The 21155-nt window shown below is 41.8% G+C and overlaps 1 protein-coding gene across 1 annotated transcript; it reads left to right on the top strand.

Moving 5' to 3' along the window:
• The first annotated feature begins 4588 nt into the window (after positions 1-4588).
• Positions 4589-20537, top strand: ZNF614 (zinc finger protein 614). The gene is made up of 5 exons (XM_077747259.1): positions 4589-4736; positions 7901-8113; positions 17766-17892; positions 18170-18265; positions 18844-20537. The coding sequence occupies exons 2-5, from the start codon at positions 8099-8101 to the stop codon at positions 20358-20360; spliced, it is 1755 nt and encodes a 584-aa protein (XP_077603385.1). The 5' UTR covers positions 4589-4736; positions 7901-8098; the 3' UTR covers positions 20361-20537.
• The last annotated feature ends 618 nt before the right edge of the window (positions 20538-21155 follow it).

Genomic DNA, 21155 nt, shown 5'->3' with positions numbered 1-21155 from the left:
TAAAATGTATTTATTGTTTAATATACATCCAAGTTAGTTAGCATATGTTGCAACAATGATTTCAGGAGTAGATTCCTTAATGCCCCTTACCAATTTAGACCACCCCACCTCCCACAGCCCCTCCAGCATCCCTCTGTTTGTCCTCTATATTTAAGTGTCTTATATGTTTCATCCCCTCCCTGTTTTTATATTATTTTTACTTCCCTTATATTCATGTTTTGAATCTTAAATTCCTCATCTGAGTGAAGTCATATGATACTTGTCTTTGTCTAATTTTGCTTAGCATAATACACTCCACTTCATCCATGTAATTGTAAATGGCAAGATTTCCTTCTTTTTGATTGCTAAGTAATACTCCATTGTATATATATACCACATCTTTATCCGTTCATCCGTCAGTGGACATTTGGTCTCTTTCCAAACTTTGGCTATTGTCGATTGTGCTGCTGTCAACCTTGGGGTGCATGTTCCCTTTTGAAATAGCACACCTATATCCCTCAGATAAACACCTAATAGTGCAATTGCTGGGTTATAGGGTAGTTCTATTTTATATTTTTTGAGGAACCTCCATACTGTTTTCCAGAGTGGCTGCACCAGTTTGCATTCCCACCAGCAGTGCAAAAGAGGGCCTCTTTTCCGCATCCTCATCAACATCTGTTGTTGCCTGCGTTGTTAATGTTAGCCATTCTGACAGGCATGAGGTGGTATCTCATTGTGGTTTTGATTTATATTTCTCTGTTGATGAGTGATGTTGAGCAATTTTTCATTTGTCTGTGAGCCTCCTGGATGTCTTCTTTGGAGAAGTGTCTATTCATGTCTTTTGCCCATTTCTTCACTGGATTATTTGTTCTTCACTGGTGTTGAGTTTGATAAGTTCTTTATAGATTTTGGATACTAACCTTTTATCTGATATGTCATTTGCAAATATCTTCTCCTATTCTATCAGTTGCCTTTTAGTTTTGCTGATTGTTTCCTTCTCTGTGCATAAGCTTTTTATTTTGATGAGGTCCCAATAGTTAATTTTTGCTTTTGTTTCCCTTGCCACTGGAGATGTGTTGAGTAAGAAGTTGCTGCGGCTGAGGTAAAAGAAGTTTTTGCCCGCTTTCTCCTCTACGATTTTGATGGCTTCCTGTCTTACATTTAGGTCTCTCATCCATTTTGAGTTTATTTTTGTATATGGTGTAATAAAGTGGTCCAGTTTCATTTTTTGGCATGTTGCTGTCCAGTTTTCCCAGCACCATTTGTTGAAGAGACTGTCTTTATTCCATTGGATATTCTTTCCTGCTTTGTCAAAAATTAGTTGGCCACATGTTCTCTTTTCTTCATTCTTGATGTTTCATGTTTCCTTCTGTCATTTCCTTTTTGTTAAAACTTCCTTTATCAATTCTTGAGCAGGTCTGCTGGCAACAAATTGTTAGTTTTCTTAGCAAAAGGGCTCTTGTTCTCTCTCTTTTTCTTCTGATTCTCTCTTCTTTGGTCAGTAATTTCTCTTGATATAATAAGGATATGCAATCCAGTTTACAAATCCTACTTGTGGCAAAAAAAAAAAAATTGCCATGTAGTGTTATGGTAAAATTCATACCAAATTAGTGTTGGGTAATTCATTTCTTTAAAAAAAATTTTTTTAATGTTCATTTTGAGAGAGAGTGTGGGTGCATGTGCATGAGTTGGGAAGGGGGCAGAGAGAGAGGGAGAGAAAATCCCAAGCAGGCTCCACACTGTCATTGCAGAATGCGGGGCTTGAACTCATGAACTGTGAGATCCTGACCTGAGGCTAAATCAAGAGTCAGATGCTTAAGTGATTGAGTCACCCAGGTGCCCCTAAAAATACAGTTTTTGAGCATTTACACTGTGCCAGGCACCATTGTAGTCACTGGGGACACATCAATGAACAAAATGAACAAAACAGGCAAAGTCATGGCCTTTATGACGCATGTGGTGTCGTGAATGTGACTGAGTAAAATATATGATAGAAATGTCAGTTCTGCTAAGAGCTACGAAGAAACTTTAAGCCTAGTACATAGGTTGTAATGGAGGAGCTATTTTATTAAGGGTTTTCAAGAAAGGCTGTTCTGAGCACATGTAATTTGAACCAAGACCTAAGTGTACTGAGGATAACCAACCAGCATATTTGTAAGCCAGGAACACTCCAGATCTAAGTGTTTCTAAGTGTTTTTTCTGGGCTTCCTGCCTCAGGATTCTCTGAGAAACTTGAAAAAGATACAAATCCTTGAGTCACACCCCAGACCTCCTAAACCAGAACTTCTAATATTGGGGCCCAGGACCCTGAGTTTAAAAAATGATCTTTGTGAACTATACTTAAATTTTAACATCTCTGCCCTAAATCCTGGATTAGTGTTCCCGTCACCATCTCCACACTGTAATAGAATGGATTCTGGGCAGACAGTTTACGGTAAGAAAATCAGACACAAATGCTCTAGCAACCAAACCCTTAGAACCCTTCCACTTCTTATCCTTTTGTGAATCTACACATCCTGCCATGGCAAGGTCTGATCAGCTCATTCCTGAAACTGCTCAGGCAGGGTCGAAGAATGGGCCACCGAGGCTGCCCTGAGCTCTCTGGACCAGATGCTGAACTCCCTTTTCAGAGCTTAATATCCCAGGTGAATAGGGCTGCCCACTTGATCCCTGAAGGGAATATAATACTCTTACTATTAAGAAATTATACAAACAATAAAGTTCTAAATGTATAGAAATTAGAAAACATATATAAGCAAATGAAGAAATTTGAAATCACCCATAACTGTACCTGAGTCTAGCACTATTAACAGTATCTTCTCCCAAATTTTCAAACATACATACTTATGTCTTTCATGAAAGAAAAATGAGGTCGCTTTTTATATTTACTATGTTTTGAACATCATTAAATACTCTAAAACTTTTCTAAAATTGACATCTTTTTATAATACTAAAATACCATAGAATCATGATGCGAAGATGTATTGACAATGGAAAACTGCAAAAATTGGCAATGTGAAATTTTTTTTTAAATGATCATACCTGTTTAGTGACTCAAGAATGAATTTTTTATTTTTTTTCCAAGATTTTATTTTTTTAAGTAATTTCTACACCCAACATGGGGCTCACACTCACAACCCAGAGATCAAGAGTGGTGGCACGTTTCATGGACTGAGCCAGCCAGGCACCCCAAGAATATGAAAACTTCTGACATTCACTACCCATAAGTACAAACCCTGAAGTAATCCAAACTAAATATTTATTTAACCAATCACAAATATTTATGATTTGTTCCTACAATGGGGTTTATAATATTTATACTATTCAGTAGATGTGTTTTTTCTTGAGAATATTAGAAAAGTTCTATTTCATTATATAGACAATTGTAGTATATTCTTTTCCCTCTTTTTTTAAGCTTATTTATTTTGAGAGAAAACAAGCAGAGGAGCGGCAGCAAGAGTGAGAGAGAGAGACAAAATCCCAAGCTGGCTCTGCATGGTCAGCGCAGAGTCTGATGTGGTCCTCTGTCTTATGAACCCATCTCATGAAGAGTGACATCATGACCTGAGCTGAAATCAAGAGCCAGAGGCTTAACCGACTGAGCCACCGAGAGGTCCCTGTAATATATATTTTTAAAATTGTATATACTGTTTCTCTGAGTGGATATTCCACAATTTACCAAAGTATTCGTGTATTATTGTACATTTAGGTTTTTTCTTTTAACTTACAAAATTCAATGTGGTTAATATTAAGAAAAAGTTTTTACCAAGTAAGCTATTGCAATTAGAATTTCTTAGTCAAAGAGAATCAAATTTTTAAATAGATTCAGGTTGCCTTCTAAAAAGGGAGTAGCTACTTAACATCCTCTATGATTAAACCTTCCACGCCTAAATAATACAATTTTAAAGTGTGCTTTTTTTTTTAATTTGGGAAATGTGCAATGTATGATCATTACAACATCTCGTAATTTCATATTCTCCCAATGCCCCACGGTCACCTTCATCTATCTTTGTAAGGAAACATACACGTTTGAACTTTCACTTCATCGCTTCCCCATAGAGGTTAGGTAGCAAAGTATTCCCTGCCAGCGGGACATTAGCATTTCTTTAGGAAGCTCTGCCCTATTGACTTCGTCTCTCCAATAGCTGTCTTCCTTAAAAACAACCGCTCTCTCCCCACCCCCAAGACGTCAAATGACCACCGCCTTTCCAGTGAGGTCTCAGCTTCTACAAACTTTTTTCCCCGCCACCAGTTAGGGTCTGAGCCAGTCTCAGCCGTACGGACACCTGCCTTCCTCTAAGATGGCCGCACCCATGCTGCTCCAGTCCGACGGCGGCGCTAGGCCGTTCACAAGGGTGCCGCCATCTTTTTCCCCTGACCAGGCACCAGGCCTGGTGGCCTTAGATAAACACCGGCCTTTGAAGTCTTGCCCGGTTAGCACCGCTTTGTTGGTCATCCCTCATAAGGAGAAGGTAAAAACACTGAAGTGGCCAGTAACGATTTTGCCCTCCTCTCATAGCCGCTCTTGCCCCTTCCGTCAGAAACTCCGGGATGGGCGTGGCCACTTACGTCATAGAGCGGAGCCCGCCGTCCGAGCTCCGAAATCCCGCAGAGCTCTCAGGTCCTCGCGGGATTCACTGGCTCAGGGGGATCTGGGTCCCCAGGTATCTTCAGGAAGGGCTTCCGAACAGGAAGTAGCTTCGGCCGTGGGCGGCGTTTCGTCTCTACCCGCGGCGTTTGGAGAGGTTCGGGTTCAGGTGAGTCGGGTTCTGGGCTTGGCTCGCGGCCTGTGGCGTCCGTGAAACGGGATCGTGTGTGAAGGACCGCAGTCGAGATTTTGTTTGGTTTCAGTCATTGAGGAATCTGGGGTAGCGATGGGGCCTGCGGGAGTCGGTGATAAGGAGACTGAGGAAATCATCGACCGAGAGGCCGACTGTGTTGGGGTTCGAGGTCCACGTGTGTCACTCTGCTTGTGGAACTCGGTGCTGAGAAGTGGGGTGGAAAGTTTTTTTCCGTGCGCGCTTTAGAGAAGCCTGGGTTGGTTCAGTATGGCGTTTAACGGAGGACACACTCTTAGAGACGCCTGGTGGGCGCTGTCAGTGTTTGAGGAGGTCCAGGGTCCCCGAGAATCGGAAGGTTCAGGCTCAAACCCTGAATACCCCAAATAGACCAGAAGCCTACATTTCCCCAGCTAATTCAAACCCAGTTCACTCCTTCAAGGTCTTCACGAACTTTAGTAAAAACTTTGTCTCCCTACATCACCACTCTTTTCACTGTTCCCTCAAAATTCAGTGTGTACGGAGTGAGCTGGTGATACATTTAAGTTTACTATACTTTTGGAGATTTAAAAAACATGTTTATTTTTTAAAGCGCGCGCATGTAAGCGGAGGAGGGGTGGAGGGAGGGGGACGGGATCTAAAGCAGGCTTTGCGCCCACAGCAGTGAGCCCAGTGCCTGCTGGAACGCAAACCTTGAGATCGTGACCTGAGTGGAAGTCAGGCACTCAACGGACTGAGCCACTCAGGCGCCCCTGGAGATTTCTTTTTAGGGTCATTCTAATTAAAAGCATCTCCCTTACCTTATATTCTGTTCTCTAGTAAGAGCTTCCCCCCTCCCCCCAACATATTTGGGATAATCTGTATATCTGTATAATGACAACTGATTGTATCATGTAATTTATCATCCTCCACATATCTGCATAGGAGATATTTATACATTTTTAATCATTGAAGTAGTGTCAACAGAGGTTGGTGAGCCAGTGACATGTCTGAATGAAACATAATCATTAATACAAGTAATAACATAAAATATTCTAAAGTATTCCATAATAATTTTAGTAGTAGTTTTATTGAGGTTTAATTTACATACCATAAAATTCACCAAGTCTGAGTATGTACATTTTAGCGATTTTAACTGTTTCTAGAGTTGTGCAGCCATGAGTACAATCCAATTTTTTTATTTTATGAATATAATTTATTATCAAATTGGTTACATGCAACACCCAGCGCTCATCCTAACAAGTGCCCTCCTCACTGCCCATCACCCCTTTTCCCCTCTCCCGCACCCCCGCCATCAACCCTCAGTTTGTTCTCTGTATTTAAGAATCTCTTATGGTTTGGCCCCCTCCCTCTCTGTTTGTAACTATTTTTTTCCCCTTCCTTTCCCCATGCTTCTGTTAAGTTTCTCAGGATCCACATATGAGTGAAAACATGATATCTGTCCTTCTCTAACTGACTTAGTTCACTCAGCCTAATACCTTCCAGTTCCATTCATGTTGCTGCAAATGGCATGATTTCATTCTTTCTTGTTGCCAAGTAGTGTTCTAAGCACAATCCAATTTAAAGCAATCCAATTTTAAAGCGTTTTCATTACTCGGAAAAATTTTCTTGGTTTTCTTTCCACTCCTTCTCCACTCCCACCCCCAGCCATGCACAACCACTGATCATCTTCTTGGGTCTATTACTTTGCAATTTCTAGACATTTCATATAAACAGAATCATAAAGTATGTATAGTCTTTTGTTGCTGCCTTTTTTGACTGGCATTAAATTTTGGTCTATATTCTAATTTTCACTAGGTTTTCCCCTTTCTCCCAGGTGATTTATTGAGGCAAAACTGACTTATAGTAAGTTCCAGATAGTTAAGTCATATTGATTGGGGGGCACCTGAGTGGTCAGTCATTTAAGCACATGACTCTTGATTTTGGCTCACATCATGACCTCATGGTTTGTGTGTTCGAGCCCACATGGAGCTCTGTACTGAGAGTGTGGTGTCTGCTTGGGATTCTCTCTCTGCCCCTTTCTTGGTTTCTCTCTCTGTCTCTCTCTCAAAATAAATAAATAAACTTTAAAAACCCATATTGATTGGTAAATTTGATATATATATTCATGAAAGTGTCACTACCATGAAGATCATAAACACACCCCTCACCACCAAATTTTCTTTGTTCCCCTTCTTAATCTATCCCTCTCATACTTCCCCATCTCTCCCCAAACCACCACGCATCTATTTTTCATTACTATTCTCGCCAAGCCACCACTCATCTATTTTTTATTACTATAGGCTAGTTTATATATTTTTAAGTTTTATGTAAATGGACTTATACAGGATGTACTTGGGTTTTTTTTTTAATTTTTTAGTGTTTATTAAATTTTTTTTGTTTTTAATTTTTGTTTTTAATTTTTTTTAACGTTTTATTTATTTCTAGGAGAGAGAGAGAGACAGCGTGAGCAGGGGAGGGTCAGAGAGAGAGGGAGTCACAGACTCTGAAACAGGCTCCAGGCTCTGGGCTGGCAGCCCAGAGCCCGACGCGGGGCTCGAACCCAGGAACCGCGAGATCATGACCTAAGCGAAAGTCGGACGCTTAACCGACTAAGCCACCCAGGCGCCCCTTGTTTTTAATTTTTGAGAGTGGGAGCAGGAGAGAGGCAGAGAGAGAGGGAGACACAGAATCTGAAGGAGGCTCCAGGCTCTGAGCTGTCAGAGCAAAGTCCCATGTGGGGCTTGAACCCACAAACTGTGAGGTCATAACCTGAGCCGAAATTGGATGCTGAACTGACTGAGCTACCCAGGTGCCCCTGGGCATACTTGCTTTTTAAAAGCACAATGTCCAGATCTTTGAACCTTCCATATATCCTAAATGGATGTGCCTGATAATCTGCCTCCGTGGCATCGTGCTCTTATGCTTTTGCTTTCCCACCTCCTCTTTAATAGCCATGCCACATCTCTACAGAGGAAAGGCATACCTTTCACACATTTAGATCCCCCTACTTTATTGCTTTACAGTGTGAAAGCCTCAGGGTCACCAGATAAAGGCACAGTTGGAAATATTGGGGTCCTTTAAGGTAAGTGTATAACAGCAGTAATAACACCTGCTCTCTGAGGGAATGTATAGTCAAAGTCAATTTGCTCTTCACCTCACAGGTCTTGGGTCCCCAAGAACAAGAGAGATCAAGAGAAGGAATGAGGGAAGAAAGAGGAAATTCTTTCACTTGGATATCATTGCTTCTGGGGACAACTTCAAGCAGACACCAAGATTTCTGACTCTAAAAACCTCGTCGTAGATGCAGGAGACACAAAAGTCATAGAACCCATGTTACTGCTTCCTGAGCACAGAAGAAAATGATCAAGGCCCAGGTGATTTTCGTTTGTTACGTCTTTTCTGTGTTTTCTGGCAGATTTGTAGTAGCCTGGAAAAAAAATCAGTTCAACTAAAAGAAGTATAAATTGGGATATTTGGATTCTAGGGAGAAATTAACTTAGACCCTAAATTCAGAACTAGGGCAAAATGAGATCAGGAATGGATTACTCTTGGGGTCATCCTGAAAGACTAACATCAGAACTCTGTGGGTTATGTTAGCCGTCACTTGGCCTCTGGCATCTCTAACAGACATCACAGCCAGACAGACATGAAAAGCTACGTGATGTCCACTGACTCTGTGGGGAAGGCAGACCAGTTTCTTGGGAAATTCAATAATTTATGTCACTTTAGGTCTTAGGAAATTTCTTTGGTTGATGTTTTTGGAGGGGATCATTGGGGTATATCCTCAACTCACAGCCTTATGATAAGTGGAAAAGCAGATTTCCTATAGCTGTTTCTTACTTGGCCTCCTCTGGGAATATGCCAAGCAGAGCTCAGTGGATACAGTTCTTCAGGGCACCATAGCCTGTTTACCCAGGGACCCAATTTCATAGCAGTCTGGTTTTATTCAGAAATAAAACAACTGAAATGGCCGAGGAATGTGAAAAGATTGCATGACTTTCAAATGGTCCTCCATTTGAATAGGTAGCTGAAGTGGAGTTTGACTGGAGATTTGGCAGTAGTAAGCGGAAAGTGTTTTTCTCTATTAAGGGTTTGGATTGGGGCTCTTGGGTGGCTCAGTTAGTTAAGCATCTGACTTTGGCTCAGGTCATGATCTCTCAGTTCCTGAGTTTGAGCCTCACATCGGGATTTCTGCTGTCAGCACACAGCCCGCTTCAGATCCTCTGTCTCCCTCTCTCTGTCTGCCCCTCCCCCACATGCACTTTCTCTTTTTTTCTCTCTCAAAAATAAATAAATATTAAAAATAAAAAGGTTTGGGGCACCTGGGTGGCTCAGTCGGTTAAGCATCTGATTTCAGCTAAGGTCATGATCTCACAGTTTGTGAGTTCAAGCCTCATGTCAGCTGTGCTAACAGCTCAGAGCCTGGAGCCTGCTTCAGATTCCGTGTCTCCTCTTCTCTCTCTACCCCTCCCCCACTCACTCTGTCTTTCTTTCTCTCAAAAATAAATAAACATTAAAAAGATTTTTTTTAAAAAGGTTTGGTTGTTGACATTCATGGGGTTTGATTTAAAACTTTCAGAAAGTATAGAAAAAGGGGTGCCTGGGTGGCACAGTCAGTCAAGCGTCTGACTTCAGCTCAGATCATGATCTCATAGTTCATGGGTCTGAACTCTGCCTTGGGCTCTGTGCTGACAGCTTGGATCTTATTGCCTGCTTCATCTTCTGTGTCTCCCTCTCTCTCTGCCCCTCCCCATTCATGCTCTGTCTCTCAAAAATAAATAAAAACATAAAGAAAAGAAAAGAAAAGAAAAAGAAAGTGAAAAAAAAACCTTTCAGAAGAAAAGTTTGGTATCTTGAAAAGAAAGTGTAGTATCTTTTCTTATGTTTAGGTTACCTCTCTTTTTTTTTTCTTTTAACCTTTTTCTTTTATGTACACAGGTGACTCATGATAAAAGAGTTCCTTTTAATCCCCTGGTGTAACATTAGCAAACACCTGATAGTGCACACTTTCTCTGTGTACATGTGTGTGTATTTACAAGTACATGCGTACATATCACATACCTAATATGCATTTATCACGACATTCTACATGAATGGAACAATACTCCAAACAACACAGGTAAGTATAAAGCGGCTTCCTTTTAGCTGAATGACCACAGGCCCAGTACCAGTTGAGCAGGAAAGATGACTGCATGTGACTGAAGCTCAGTACCTGTACAGCCATACGATCACGAGTTCATGGTCATACTCAAAACACAAACTAGGGCACTTGGGTGGCTCAGTCAGTTAAGCCTCCGACTCTTGGTGTCGGCTCAGGTCGTGATCTCATGGTCATGAGATTGAGCCCCACGTTGGGCTCTGCACTGAGGGCGCAGCCTGCTTGGGATTCTTGCTCTCGCTCTCTCTCTCTCTGCCCCTCCCCCGCACATGCACATGTGCACTCTCCATAAATAAACGTTTAAAAAAACCCAAAACTTTGGAGTTTGATGGAAATGAAATATTTGATTTTTTAAATGATAAATAGTATACTCACACATATGTTTTGAAGTTCACTCTGAATTTAATAGATTCAGGGTGAAATCATGCAGCCTTCACTGATAGTAGCTCAGTACACCTTGCTACTAACACTTGTATGTGAACCGCCTCTGCTGGGTGAACCATAGTTATCGTCAACGTACTCGCTTCACGCTGTTTTTAGGGTGTTGGCATTTTTTCCTTCTGGTGCCTCCAAGCCAGCTTTTGTGTTGATTACCTGACAGCAGTGAACTCCAGATGTTGCAGGAGTAACAATGAAATCATTCACCTATTGATGAACATTTAGATATTTTTGTTCTTACAAACCATGAGAATGAATGGCCTTGTTAATGGCTTTTTGTGAAATTATATCAGTGTTTGTTGCAGGATGGCTACAGAGAAATCAGTTATGGGGTGTGGTCATTTCACATTTTAATGTACACTTCCCGTTGCTGTCCAGTTGACTCTTCCAGCTCATGGTCAGTGTAGCCTCATGGTTAACAGTGTTGGTTCTGGAGCCAATTGCGAGCTGTGTGACTGCACAGGTCAGGTACTTCTCACACGCATGAGTTTTCTCGTGTCGAATGGGGTTAATGACAATGCACCTACTGTGTAAGGTAGGATCTAAAATGAGTTAATTTAGGGGCGTCTGGGTGGCTTAGTTGGTTGAACATCTGACTTTGCTCAGGTCATGATCTCCCAGTTCTTGGGTTTGAGCCCCGCGTTGGGCTCTGTGCTGACAGCTCAGTGCCTGGAGCCTGCTTCGGATTCTGTGTCTCCCTCCCTCTCTGCCCTTCCCCTGCTTGTACCTGTCTCTCTCAAAAATAAACATTGGGGCGCCTGGGTGGCTCAGTCAGTTAAGTGTCCGACTTCGGCTCAGGTCATGATCTCATGGTTAGTGGGTTTGAGCCCCTTGTCGGGCTCTGTCCTGACAGCTAGCTCAGCCTGGAGCCTGCTTCAGATTCTGTATCTCCCTCTCTCTCTGACCCTCCCCTGCTCACGCTGCCTGTCTCTCTCCCTCAGAAATAAATAAAACATTTAAAAATTTTAAAAATGAATAAATAAAACATTTAAAAAGTTAAAAAAAATTTATCTTACTGATTTATAGTTTATCTTATGGTAAGTTGATCCTTTTATATGTTGCAAATATTTTTCTAGAATCTTCTTGTCTTTTAGCTTTTGTTCTTAATATCTTCTTCCATGCAGAAGTTTTATTTTGTATTCAAATTAAAATTTGTTAGTGTTTTTCTTCATGGCTTTTTACTTCTGCTGTAAACATTCAACATTTTTTCTGTTTTTTCATAAGTTCTTTTTTTTAAAGTTTATGTCCCATATTCATTAACTATTGGTGCTGTGAAGTAAAAACATATAATCTCTGCTCCTGCTTCCTGTTAATATTTAGCCTTTTACCCTGGCTCGTGACAAAAGAGTTCTTCTGAAACCTGTATAATGTCCTGGGTGATAGGAATGTCTGTCACAGAGCTTTTAAATCCCTTGGAATTTTCTGAGTGATAGGACCATCTTTTGTTCTAATAAGGTAACTCTTGGTGTGGGCTCCTGTATGTCCCCTGTGGGGGCTGGTCACTAGAAAGACCAAGCCATGATTAAAAGCATAGACCTTGTAGCCCAACCCACCATCCTCCAGAGTGGGGAGAGGTACTGGATAATGAATTAGTAAACAATTATTAGATCATGCCCATGCAGTGAGGTCTCCATAAAAATCCCCAAAATACAGGGTTCGCAGAGCCTCTGGATTAGTAGACACCTCTACATTCTGGGAGGGTTGGCATACCCCAGCTCCACAGGGACAGAAGCTTGTGGGTGTGGGACCTTCTAGACCTTTCACTGGGTACCTCTTCATCTGGCTGTTCATTTGTATTCTTTTAAAAAAAAATTTTAAATAAACTTTATGCCACATGTGGGGCTCAAACTCATGACCCAAAATCAAGAGTTGCACAACTGAGCCAGCCAGGCTCTCCTCATTTGTATCTTGTATAATGTCCTTTATAATATAATAAACCAGTAAATGTAAGTAAATGTTTCTCTGAGCTCTGTGAGCTGTTTTAGCAAAAGATTGAATCTATGGAGAAGTTGTGGGAACCTCTGATTCTTAGCCAGTTTGGACAGTGTGTTACCTGGAGACCCCCTACTTGCTATTGGCATCTAAAGCAGGGGGCAGTCTTGTGGGACTAAGCCCTTATCCTGTGGGGTCTCTGCTGACTCCAGGTGGTTGGTGCCAGAATATCGTGGTGTGGGAAAGTCACACATCTGGTCACAGAGGTGTTCTGTGTGAGCGCGTAAGGGAAAACAGAAGTGAGTTTTTCTGTGCTGCCTGACAAATTACTCCAAATCTTAGCAACTTCAAACAGCACATATTTTTTAATCTCATATTTTCTGTGGTCAGTAATTTTAGCATGATTTAGCTAGACTGTGTTGTTTTTACTCAAAATACTTTTGACACCATATGAGATTTTTTCCCCTCCTGATGCCAAATATGTGATCTCTTCCAACACCATTTCTCCGGTTCTTGACACTGAGTACCTGTGGTTAGCAACTGGTTACACAAATTTAAGATTGCAGACCTGCAAGAATGCCCCCACTTCAGATGCCAATCACAAGTCTTTGTCTCCTGCACTGACTGATGGGCTCTAATTTTTTTTAATGTGTGTTTGTTTTTTTGAGACAGAGAGAGAGAGACCAGAGTGTGAGTGGGGGAAGGGCAGAGAGAGAGGGAGACACAGAATCCAAAGCAGGCTCCAGGCTCTGAGCTGTCAGTGGGGAACCTGATGTGGGATTTGAACTCACGAACTGCAAGATCATGACCTGAATGTGTGATGCTGAGCGAAATAAGTCAGGCAGAGAAGGACAGCTACCATATGTTTGCACGTATAGGAGGATTAGGAGGAACTTAACGGAGGACCATGGGGGAGAAGAAGGGGAAAAATAGTGGGGGAGAGAGAGGGAGGCAAACCACGAGAGACTCTTGAATGCTGAGAACAAATTGAGGACTGATGAGGGTGGGGAAGAGGGGAAGGGGGGTGTTGGGCATGGAGGAGGGCTCTTGTGGGGATGAGCACTGTTATATGGAAACCAACCTGACAATAAACTATTAAAAAAAAAGATCACGACCTGAATGAAGTTGGATGCTTAACTGACTGAGCCACCCAGGTGCTCCTAAATCATGGTTTCCATGGTCCCTTTCTCACGACAGAGTGTGGGGGATTGCAACCCTTCCAGGACCTCGATGTGCTCACCAACTTGGAAGCTTGCTGAACCTGTAGTTTTGGGGGTTTTGTGAAGATTTCATTATGTGGGCATGATGGATTAAATTATTGGCTGTTGGTGATTAAACTCCATCTCCAGCCTTTCTCCCTTCCGTGGAGGTTGGGAGGTGGGGCCAAAAGTTCCAACCCTGTAATCACGGGTTTGTTTTTTTGGCATCCGACCTCCATCCTGCAGCATTGTGATGGCCTAGGCTACCAGTCATCTCATTAGCACACAAAAAACACTTAACATTGGAGATTGTAGGCATTTTCAGAGTTTTGTGTACTTGGAACCAGGGCCAAAAGCCAAATATTTTTTGTCATGTCACTGCTGGGTACTTTGTTTCACACTCTCTCCTGAGCCTGTAATCGAGGTAAGCCAGGGTGGTGTCTCATCTGGAGGCTCAGGTGGGGAAGGATGCACTTGTAAACTCACTTACTGGGTTGTTGGCAGGATTCATTTACAGAAGGGTGATCAAATGAGATCCTCAGTTCCTACCTGTCTGCTCATATAAGATTCTTACTTTTTAGTTCCTTGCCACATGGGTCTCCCCAGCATGCCCATGTTGTTACATAAAAGTCATCAAAGGACAGGTTCTGTTAGCAAGATGGAAGTCACATGCATAATTGTATGAGGTGACCTCTCAACCCATGGAATTACCTGTGTGATTGGAGTGTCTTTGTTATTCATCTTGGGCCACGGGGACCACTCTTTCTAGTTTATGTCAATGAAGTGACTCATGTAGGCCCTACATAGTTTGTGCTAATGAGGTACCTCAAGGTGGGACTGTCCATGCCAGAAAGACCAACCATATGATTTATGGCTTTGAGCCAGGTGACCTCCAGAAGGGGAAGGAACCTGGAGATTGAGTTCAGTGATGTAGTCTGTGTTTCAGTAAATCATGCATAAATCATGAAGCCTCAGTGAAAACTTTGGGCACTGAGGTATAGGTGAGCTTCCTTGGTTGGCAGTAGTGTTAAATACTGTCATTGTGACTAGGAGTAGACAGTGCTGTCCACACTTCACAAGGAGAGTCCTTTGTTGCAATATCAGATGGCCTCCATGCCTGGCCATTTTGGCACAAAAAGTCAAGACTTTCAAAAGATTATTACGTGGGCACCTGGGTGGCTCCATTGGTTGAACGTCTGATTTCAGCTCAGGTCATGATCTTGCAGTCCGTGGGTTCAAGCCCTGTCTCGGGCTCTGTGCTGACAGGTCAGAGCATGGAGCCTGCTTTAGATTCTGTGTCTCCTTCTCTCTGTACCTTCCCTGCTCAGACTCTCTCTCTCTCTTTCTCTCAAAAAACCATTTTTTTTAAGTTAAAAAAAAAAAGAATTATTACATTCTTTTCTGAATTTGGTTGTTTCTTCTGTAGGTGATCTGGCTTTTGTCTCTGGATGCTTTTATAGTTTCCCTTTGCATTTGGCATATCATAGTCTTAGTCTAATGTGTTGAGGTAGATAGACTTCCTGCTTGGAGTTTATTGGGAGTCCTGAATCTGAGGTTTGGAGTATTTAATTAGTTGTGAGTTTTTCAACTTTTAGGCTTTGGATGCTGCTTCTTCATTACTCCCTTTTATTTTTGAGAAACTATAAGATCTGGTATACATCAGATCTTTTGACACTGTGTGTTTATTAATATCATCCTTATGTTTTCCTTCTCTTCTATGCTGCATTTTTGGTGATTTGTTCAGTTACATTCCAGCTTACTACAGTGTATCTGATATGCTGTTTTTCTGTCCACTGATAGATGTATGCGTATGTATATTTGTCTATTGGAAGTTTCTCTTCTCCCCCCATATTTTCCTAATCAACTTTAATGGTCTTTTTTGTAATAGCTATACCTCATATGGTTTCTCTTATTCTTTTACATTTACTAAAAACACTATGTTGTAAACTCTGGATGTGGAATCTAGTCATGGTTGATGCTCATATTGGCTGTGAAATTTTCTTGTAAAAATATTTTATTTGTCCTGGTGTTATTTGCCTATTTTTAGTATTTGAAAATGGTGCTTATGTAGTTGACTAATCTTTGACAAAGCAGGAAAGAATATTTAGTGGGGCGGGGGGAAGCCTCTTCAACAACTGGTGTTGGGGAAACTGGACAGCTTCATGCAGAAGAATGAAACTGGACCCTCTCTTATACACAAAAATAAACTCAAAATGGAAAAAAGATCTAGATGTGAGACGGGAAGCCATCAAAATCCTAGAAGAGAACACAGGCAGCAACCTCTTTGACCTTGACTATAGCAACTTCTTACTAGACACGTCTCCAGAGGCAAGGGGAATAAAAGCAAAAATGAACTATTGGGACCTCATCATGATAAAAAGCTTCTGCACAGCAAAGGAAACAACCAACAGAACTAAAATGCAGCCTATGGAATGGGAGAAGATATTTGCAAGTGACATATCTGATGAAGGTTAGTATCCAAAGCCTATAAAGAACTTATCAAACTCAGCAGCCAAAAAACAAATAATCCAGTTAAGAAACGAGAAGAAGACCTGAATAGACACTTTTCCAAAGAGGGCATCCAGATGGCTAACAGACACATGCAAAGCTGCTCAACATCACTCATCAGCAGGGAAATACAAATCAAAACCATGATGAGATACCACCTCACACCTGTCAGAATGAATGGCTAAAATAACAACACAAGAGACAACAGGTGTTGGCAAGGATGCAGAGAAAGGGGAACCCTCTTACACTGTTGATGTGAATGCAAACTGGCACAGCAACTCTAGAAAACAGTATGAAGATTACTTAAAAAGTTAAAAATAGAACTACTGTATGACCCAGCAATTGCACTACTAGGTATTTATCCAAAGGATACAGAAATAAGGTTTTGAAGGGGTACCTGCACCCCAATGTTTATGGGAGCATTATCAACAATAGCCAAAGTATGGAAAGAAAGTATGTCCATCAATGATGAATGGATAGAGAAGTGGTATATATATGCAATGGAATATTACTCAGCAGTCAAAAAGAATGAAATCTTATCATTTGCAACCACATGGATGGAGCTAGAGTATATCATACTAAGCAAAATAATCAGAAAAAGACATACGATTTTACTCACATGTGGAATTTGAGAAACAAAACAGGTTAACATATGGGAAGGCGGGGAGAAAAGAGCAAGAAACAAACCAAAAGAGACTCTTCATTTTTTTTAATGTTTATTTTTGAGAGAGAGACAGTGCGAGCAGGAGAGGGGCAGAGAGAGAGAATCTGAAGCAGGTTCCAGGCTCTCAGCTTTCAGCATACAGCCCGTTAAACTTACGGACCACAGGATCATGACCTGAGCCCGAAGTCAGACATTCAACTGACTCTGCCACCCAGGCAGCCCAAACCGTAAGAGACTCTTAAGAATAGAGAACAAATTGAGAGTTAATGGAGGGAGGTTGGGGGGTGGGCTAGATGGGTGATGGATATTAAGGAGGGCACTTGTTATGATAAACACTAGGTATTATAAGTAAGTGATGTACCACTGAATTCTTTTAAGTTTTTTTGTTTATTTTGATAGAGAGCAAGCAGGGGAGGGGCAGAGAGAAAGGAGAGAGAGAATTCCAAGCAGGCTCCACGCTATCAGCACAAAGCCCAGTATGGGCTCAAACTCCCGAACCAAGAGATCATGACCTGAGCCAAAATCAAGAGTTGGATGCTCAACCAGCTGAGCCACCCAGGCGCCCTATGATGAACCACTGAATTCTATTTTTAAAACCAATATTGCACTGTATGTTAAGTAACTAGAATTTAAATAAAAATTTGAAGGAAAAATAAATGAAAAAAAACAATGGTGCTGAAATATATAAAAAGATAGCATTTTACTTCTACTAAAATGCATTTAAGAAAAGTAAATATGGGTGTCTGGGTTCCTCAGTTGGTTAAGCCTCTGCCTTTAGCTCAGGTCATGATCTCACGGTTCCTGAGTTCGAGTCCCACATCAGGTGAACCTGAGCTATGCATCAGGCTTTGGGTGAGCTTGAGTCTTGCTTGAGCCCAGCATTGGGCTTTGGGTAAACATGAGCCCTGCTTCAGGTGAGCCCCGCTTCTCCCTCTCTCCCTCTACCTATCTCTTCCTCTACCTATCTCTCCCTCTCTCTCTCTATCTGTCCCTTGCTCACTTGCACCATTTCTCTCTCAAAAAAGAACAACATATATAGATGAGGCTATGTTGATTACAGCTTCCCTCATGCTTCCATATTAATAAAAGTAATTCACATCATATTAAACAGGACCATGTCGTTACAGGGATCGCTGACACTAGAGGACGTGCACGTGGACTTCTCCCGGGAGGAGTGGCAGCTCCTGGCCCCTGCCCAGAAGGACCTGTACCGGGATGTGATGTTGGAGAACTACAGGAACCTGGTGTCAGTGGGTGAGGACAGCTTCCCTGTGTCACTTAGAAGAGCCTGGGCACTGGCATTTCCTCTATCACTCAGTGATAGCTTTGCCATCACTGTGGTCTTGAGAAGAGTCCAATGTTTGGTCCCCTATCTCGACCCCAAACAAAGCGGTATAATCTTTTCTATCCTGAAAGAGAATCTTTGCATGTGAGAAATTGTTTTGTGTCTAGAGTGTAATATTTTCCCATCTCAACCTACTGTACCCCAGGTCATTAAGCATCTAAGTCTTCTGTCATTTCTCATGAACAGGGTGTCAAGCTACGAAACCAGATGCAGTCTCCAAGTTGGAACACAGAGATGAAGCATGGATGACAGAGGATGAAATCCAAGATAGAACCCGTGCAGGTAAGTGAGTGAGAACCAGCAAGGGGAATGGCTGAGGAGATTCTGTTCTAGTCATGAAGACAAGGTGTCACAGCTGTGAGGGTGTCTAAGGATATCTAAACAGCTCTTCCTCATACTCCATCCCCAGTTGATAACTCTTTTTCTTTGTGGGTGTTTAGCTTTAAATATGCTCCTTTTCTCTCCTTGGATCTGCCATTTATCTTATCTTACATTTTTATAAATTTCTTTTAAACTGGGATCACGTGGGGGCACCTGGGTGGCTCAGTTGGTTAAGCGTCCGACTTCGGCTCAGGTCATGATCTCATGGTTCATGGGTTCAAGCCCCACATCAGGCTCTCTGCCGACAGCTCAGAGCCTGGAGCCTGCTTCAGATTCTGTGTCTCCCTCTCTCTGTCCCTCCTCTGCTCACACTCTGTCTCTCTCTGTCTCTCAAAAATAAATAAACGTTGAAAAAATTAAAAAATATAAACTGGGATCATATGATCAATAATAAAGAGCCATCCCCACTATGTCATCTTTAAAACACTTGTATTCCATACTGTTCTCATGAGAGAATTTGTTATTCTCTTTTTACCTAGGAATTGGGAAGGATGACAGTCATATGCAAGAGCACTCTCAAAACCACAGATTTCTGAAGAGCATGCAACAGTACAGGGAAGAGAATGCATTTAGAAATGCTGTTCACCTGAGCAAAATACATTTTGCCTTGACACAAAATCATGTGTTTGACTTATGTAGAAAAGCTTTGAAATCAAGTTTAGTTAACCAGAAGAAAAGATATGAAATAAAGAAGGCCATTGAGTTTAATAGAGATGAGAGATCTTTTCTACATGGTAATCATGAACGTTTGTATGCTGGAATTGAGTTCCCTGAATGTGCGAAACATATCAGCACTAAATTCCAAGTCTTTAAGCATCAGAGGACTCCTAACATAGAGAACTCCCAAGCATGCATCGAAGATGAGAAAACCTGCATCAGGAAGTCCCAGCTTCTTTATCATGAGGGTGGCCATAGAGGAGAGAAGCCCCATGGGTGTGATCCGTGTGGGAAATCCTTCTCCAGAAATGTCATGTTCACTAAACGTGAGAAAACTCCTGCACAAGGCAAAGTCTGTATAATGAATGACTACAGGACAGGCACTAGTGTGAAGAGCAGTCTCCCTGTGCCTCAGCAAACCCATACAGCAGAGAAATCTTATATGTGCGGTGAGTGTGGAAAAGGTTTCACCATGAAACGTTATCTGATTGCACATCAGCGAACTCATAGTGGAGAGAAACCTTATGTCTGTGATGAATGCGGAAAAGGCTTCACCGTGAAGAGCAATCTCATTGTGCATCAGCGAACTCACACTGGGGAGAAACCCTATATATGCACTGAATGTGGCAAAGGCTTCACCATGAAGCGCTATCTTGTTGTACATCAGCGTACTCATACCGGAGAGAAACCCTATATATGCAGTGAATGTGGGAAAGGCTTCACCGTGAAGAGTAATCTCATTGTGCATCAGCGATCTCATACTGGGGAAAAATCTTACATGTGCACTGAATGTGGAAAAGGCTTCACCACAAAGCGCACCCTCATTATCCATCAGCGAACTCACACAGGAGAGAAATCTTACTTATGTAATGAATGTGGAAAAGGCTTCACCACAAAGCGCACCCTCATTATCCATCAGCGAACTCATACAGGTGAGAAACCCTATGAATGCAGGGAGTGTGGTAAATCCTTCAGCCAGAAGATCTGCCTCATACAACATGAGAGATGTCATACAGGAAAGACTCCCTTTGTGTGTACTGAGTGTGGCAAATCCTATTCTCACAAATACGGTCTCATTACCCATCAGAGAATTCACACGGGGGAGAAACCCTATGAGTGCAGTGAATGTGGGAAAGCCTTCACCACAAAGTCAGTACTCAATGTCCATCAAAGAACTCACACAGGTGAACGACCCTATGCATGCAGTGATTGTGAGAAAGCCTTCTCCCACTTGTCAAATCTTGTGAAACATAAGAAAATGCACACAAGGGGAATGGGTAGATTCAGTCAAGTTGGAAATTCCTTTAACACAGAGTCACAGCTCATTATTTACAAGTGAACTCCTGCAAAACAAAAGCCCTTTGAATGTGACTGTGGAAATGCCTTCTGTGGCAACCAAGACTTGGTTAAACATCAGTGTTTCCAGCAGATTGGAAGGTAATTGTGGTCCTGCCTGTTTTCATGTGTGCCCTGGGGAGATTAAAGAACTGGTCCAGGAGGTGGTAAACCTGGTGAATACTGTGAATGTGGTGCCTTCTGTGATCCTTACCTCCTATTTTCTGTCAATGAAAACATGCTGGAAAAACTCATACATTCAGTGTGGAGATACCTTGAGCAAAACTTCCTAGCTTCGTTATGTTCTGAGAAGTAGATACTGAGACAAATTCTGTGACTGCAGAGACTAGGAAGGCCCTCAGTGGGAAGGTAGACTTTGTTATTAGGGATCACAATAGATCATCAGGGAGCTTATTGTTCGTAGAAATACGATTGAAAAAAATATATGATGACCATAACCATGGGAAAGCCTTTACCCAGAAAGAAGACCTCAGTGAGTGTCAGATCCACACTGGAGAAAAACTTTTGGAGGACAATATATACATATGAAAGGATGTCAGTGATACATCCTGCCTCTTTTTGTCAGGAAATCATATAGAAATTAAAACTCTCTGAATATGCTAAATGTAGAACACCTTTAGTCAGATATCAGAGAACTTGTGAAGGAATGAAGTCCTGTGAAAGTCGTAAATATTTGAATGCCTTTAAAAAAATTTTTTTAATATTTTAAAATGATTATTTATTATTGAGAGAGAGACAGAACATGAGTGGGGAAGGGGCAGAGGGAGGGAGCCACAGA

Source organism: Crocuta crocuta, unplaced genomic scaffold (assembly GCF_008692635.1).
Source record: "Crocuta crocuta isolate KB4526 unplaced genomic scaffold, BGI_CrCroc_1.0 scaffold334, whole genome shotgun sequence".
Lineage (NCBI taxonomy): Eukaryota > Metazoa > Chordata > Mammalia > Carnivora > Hyaenidae > Crocuta > Crocuta crocuta.
This window is presented reverse-complemented; position numbering and strand designations above follow the sequence as displayed.

What these genes read in the sequence shown, in the direction of transcription:
- ZNF614 (XM_077747259.1), top strand. An exon ending in CAGGAACCTGGTGTCAGTGG is followed by an intron (nt 17,893 to 18,169) that starts GTGAGGACAGCT and finishes TCTCATGAACAG; the next exon opens with GGTGTCAAGCTACGAAACCA. An exon ending in CCAAGATAGAACCCGTGCAG is followed by an intron (nt 18,266 to 18,843) that starts GTAAGTGAGTGA and finishes CTTTTTACCTAG; the next exon opens with GAATTGGGAAGGATGACAGT.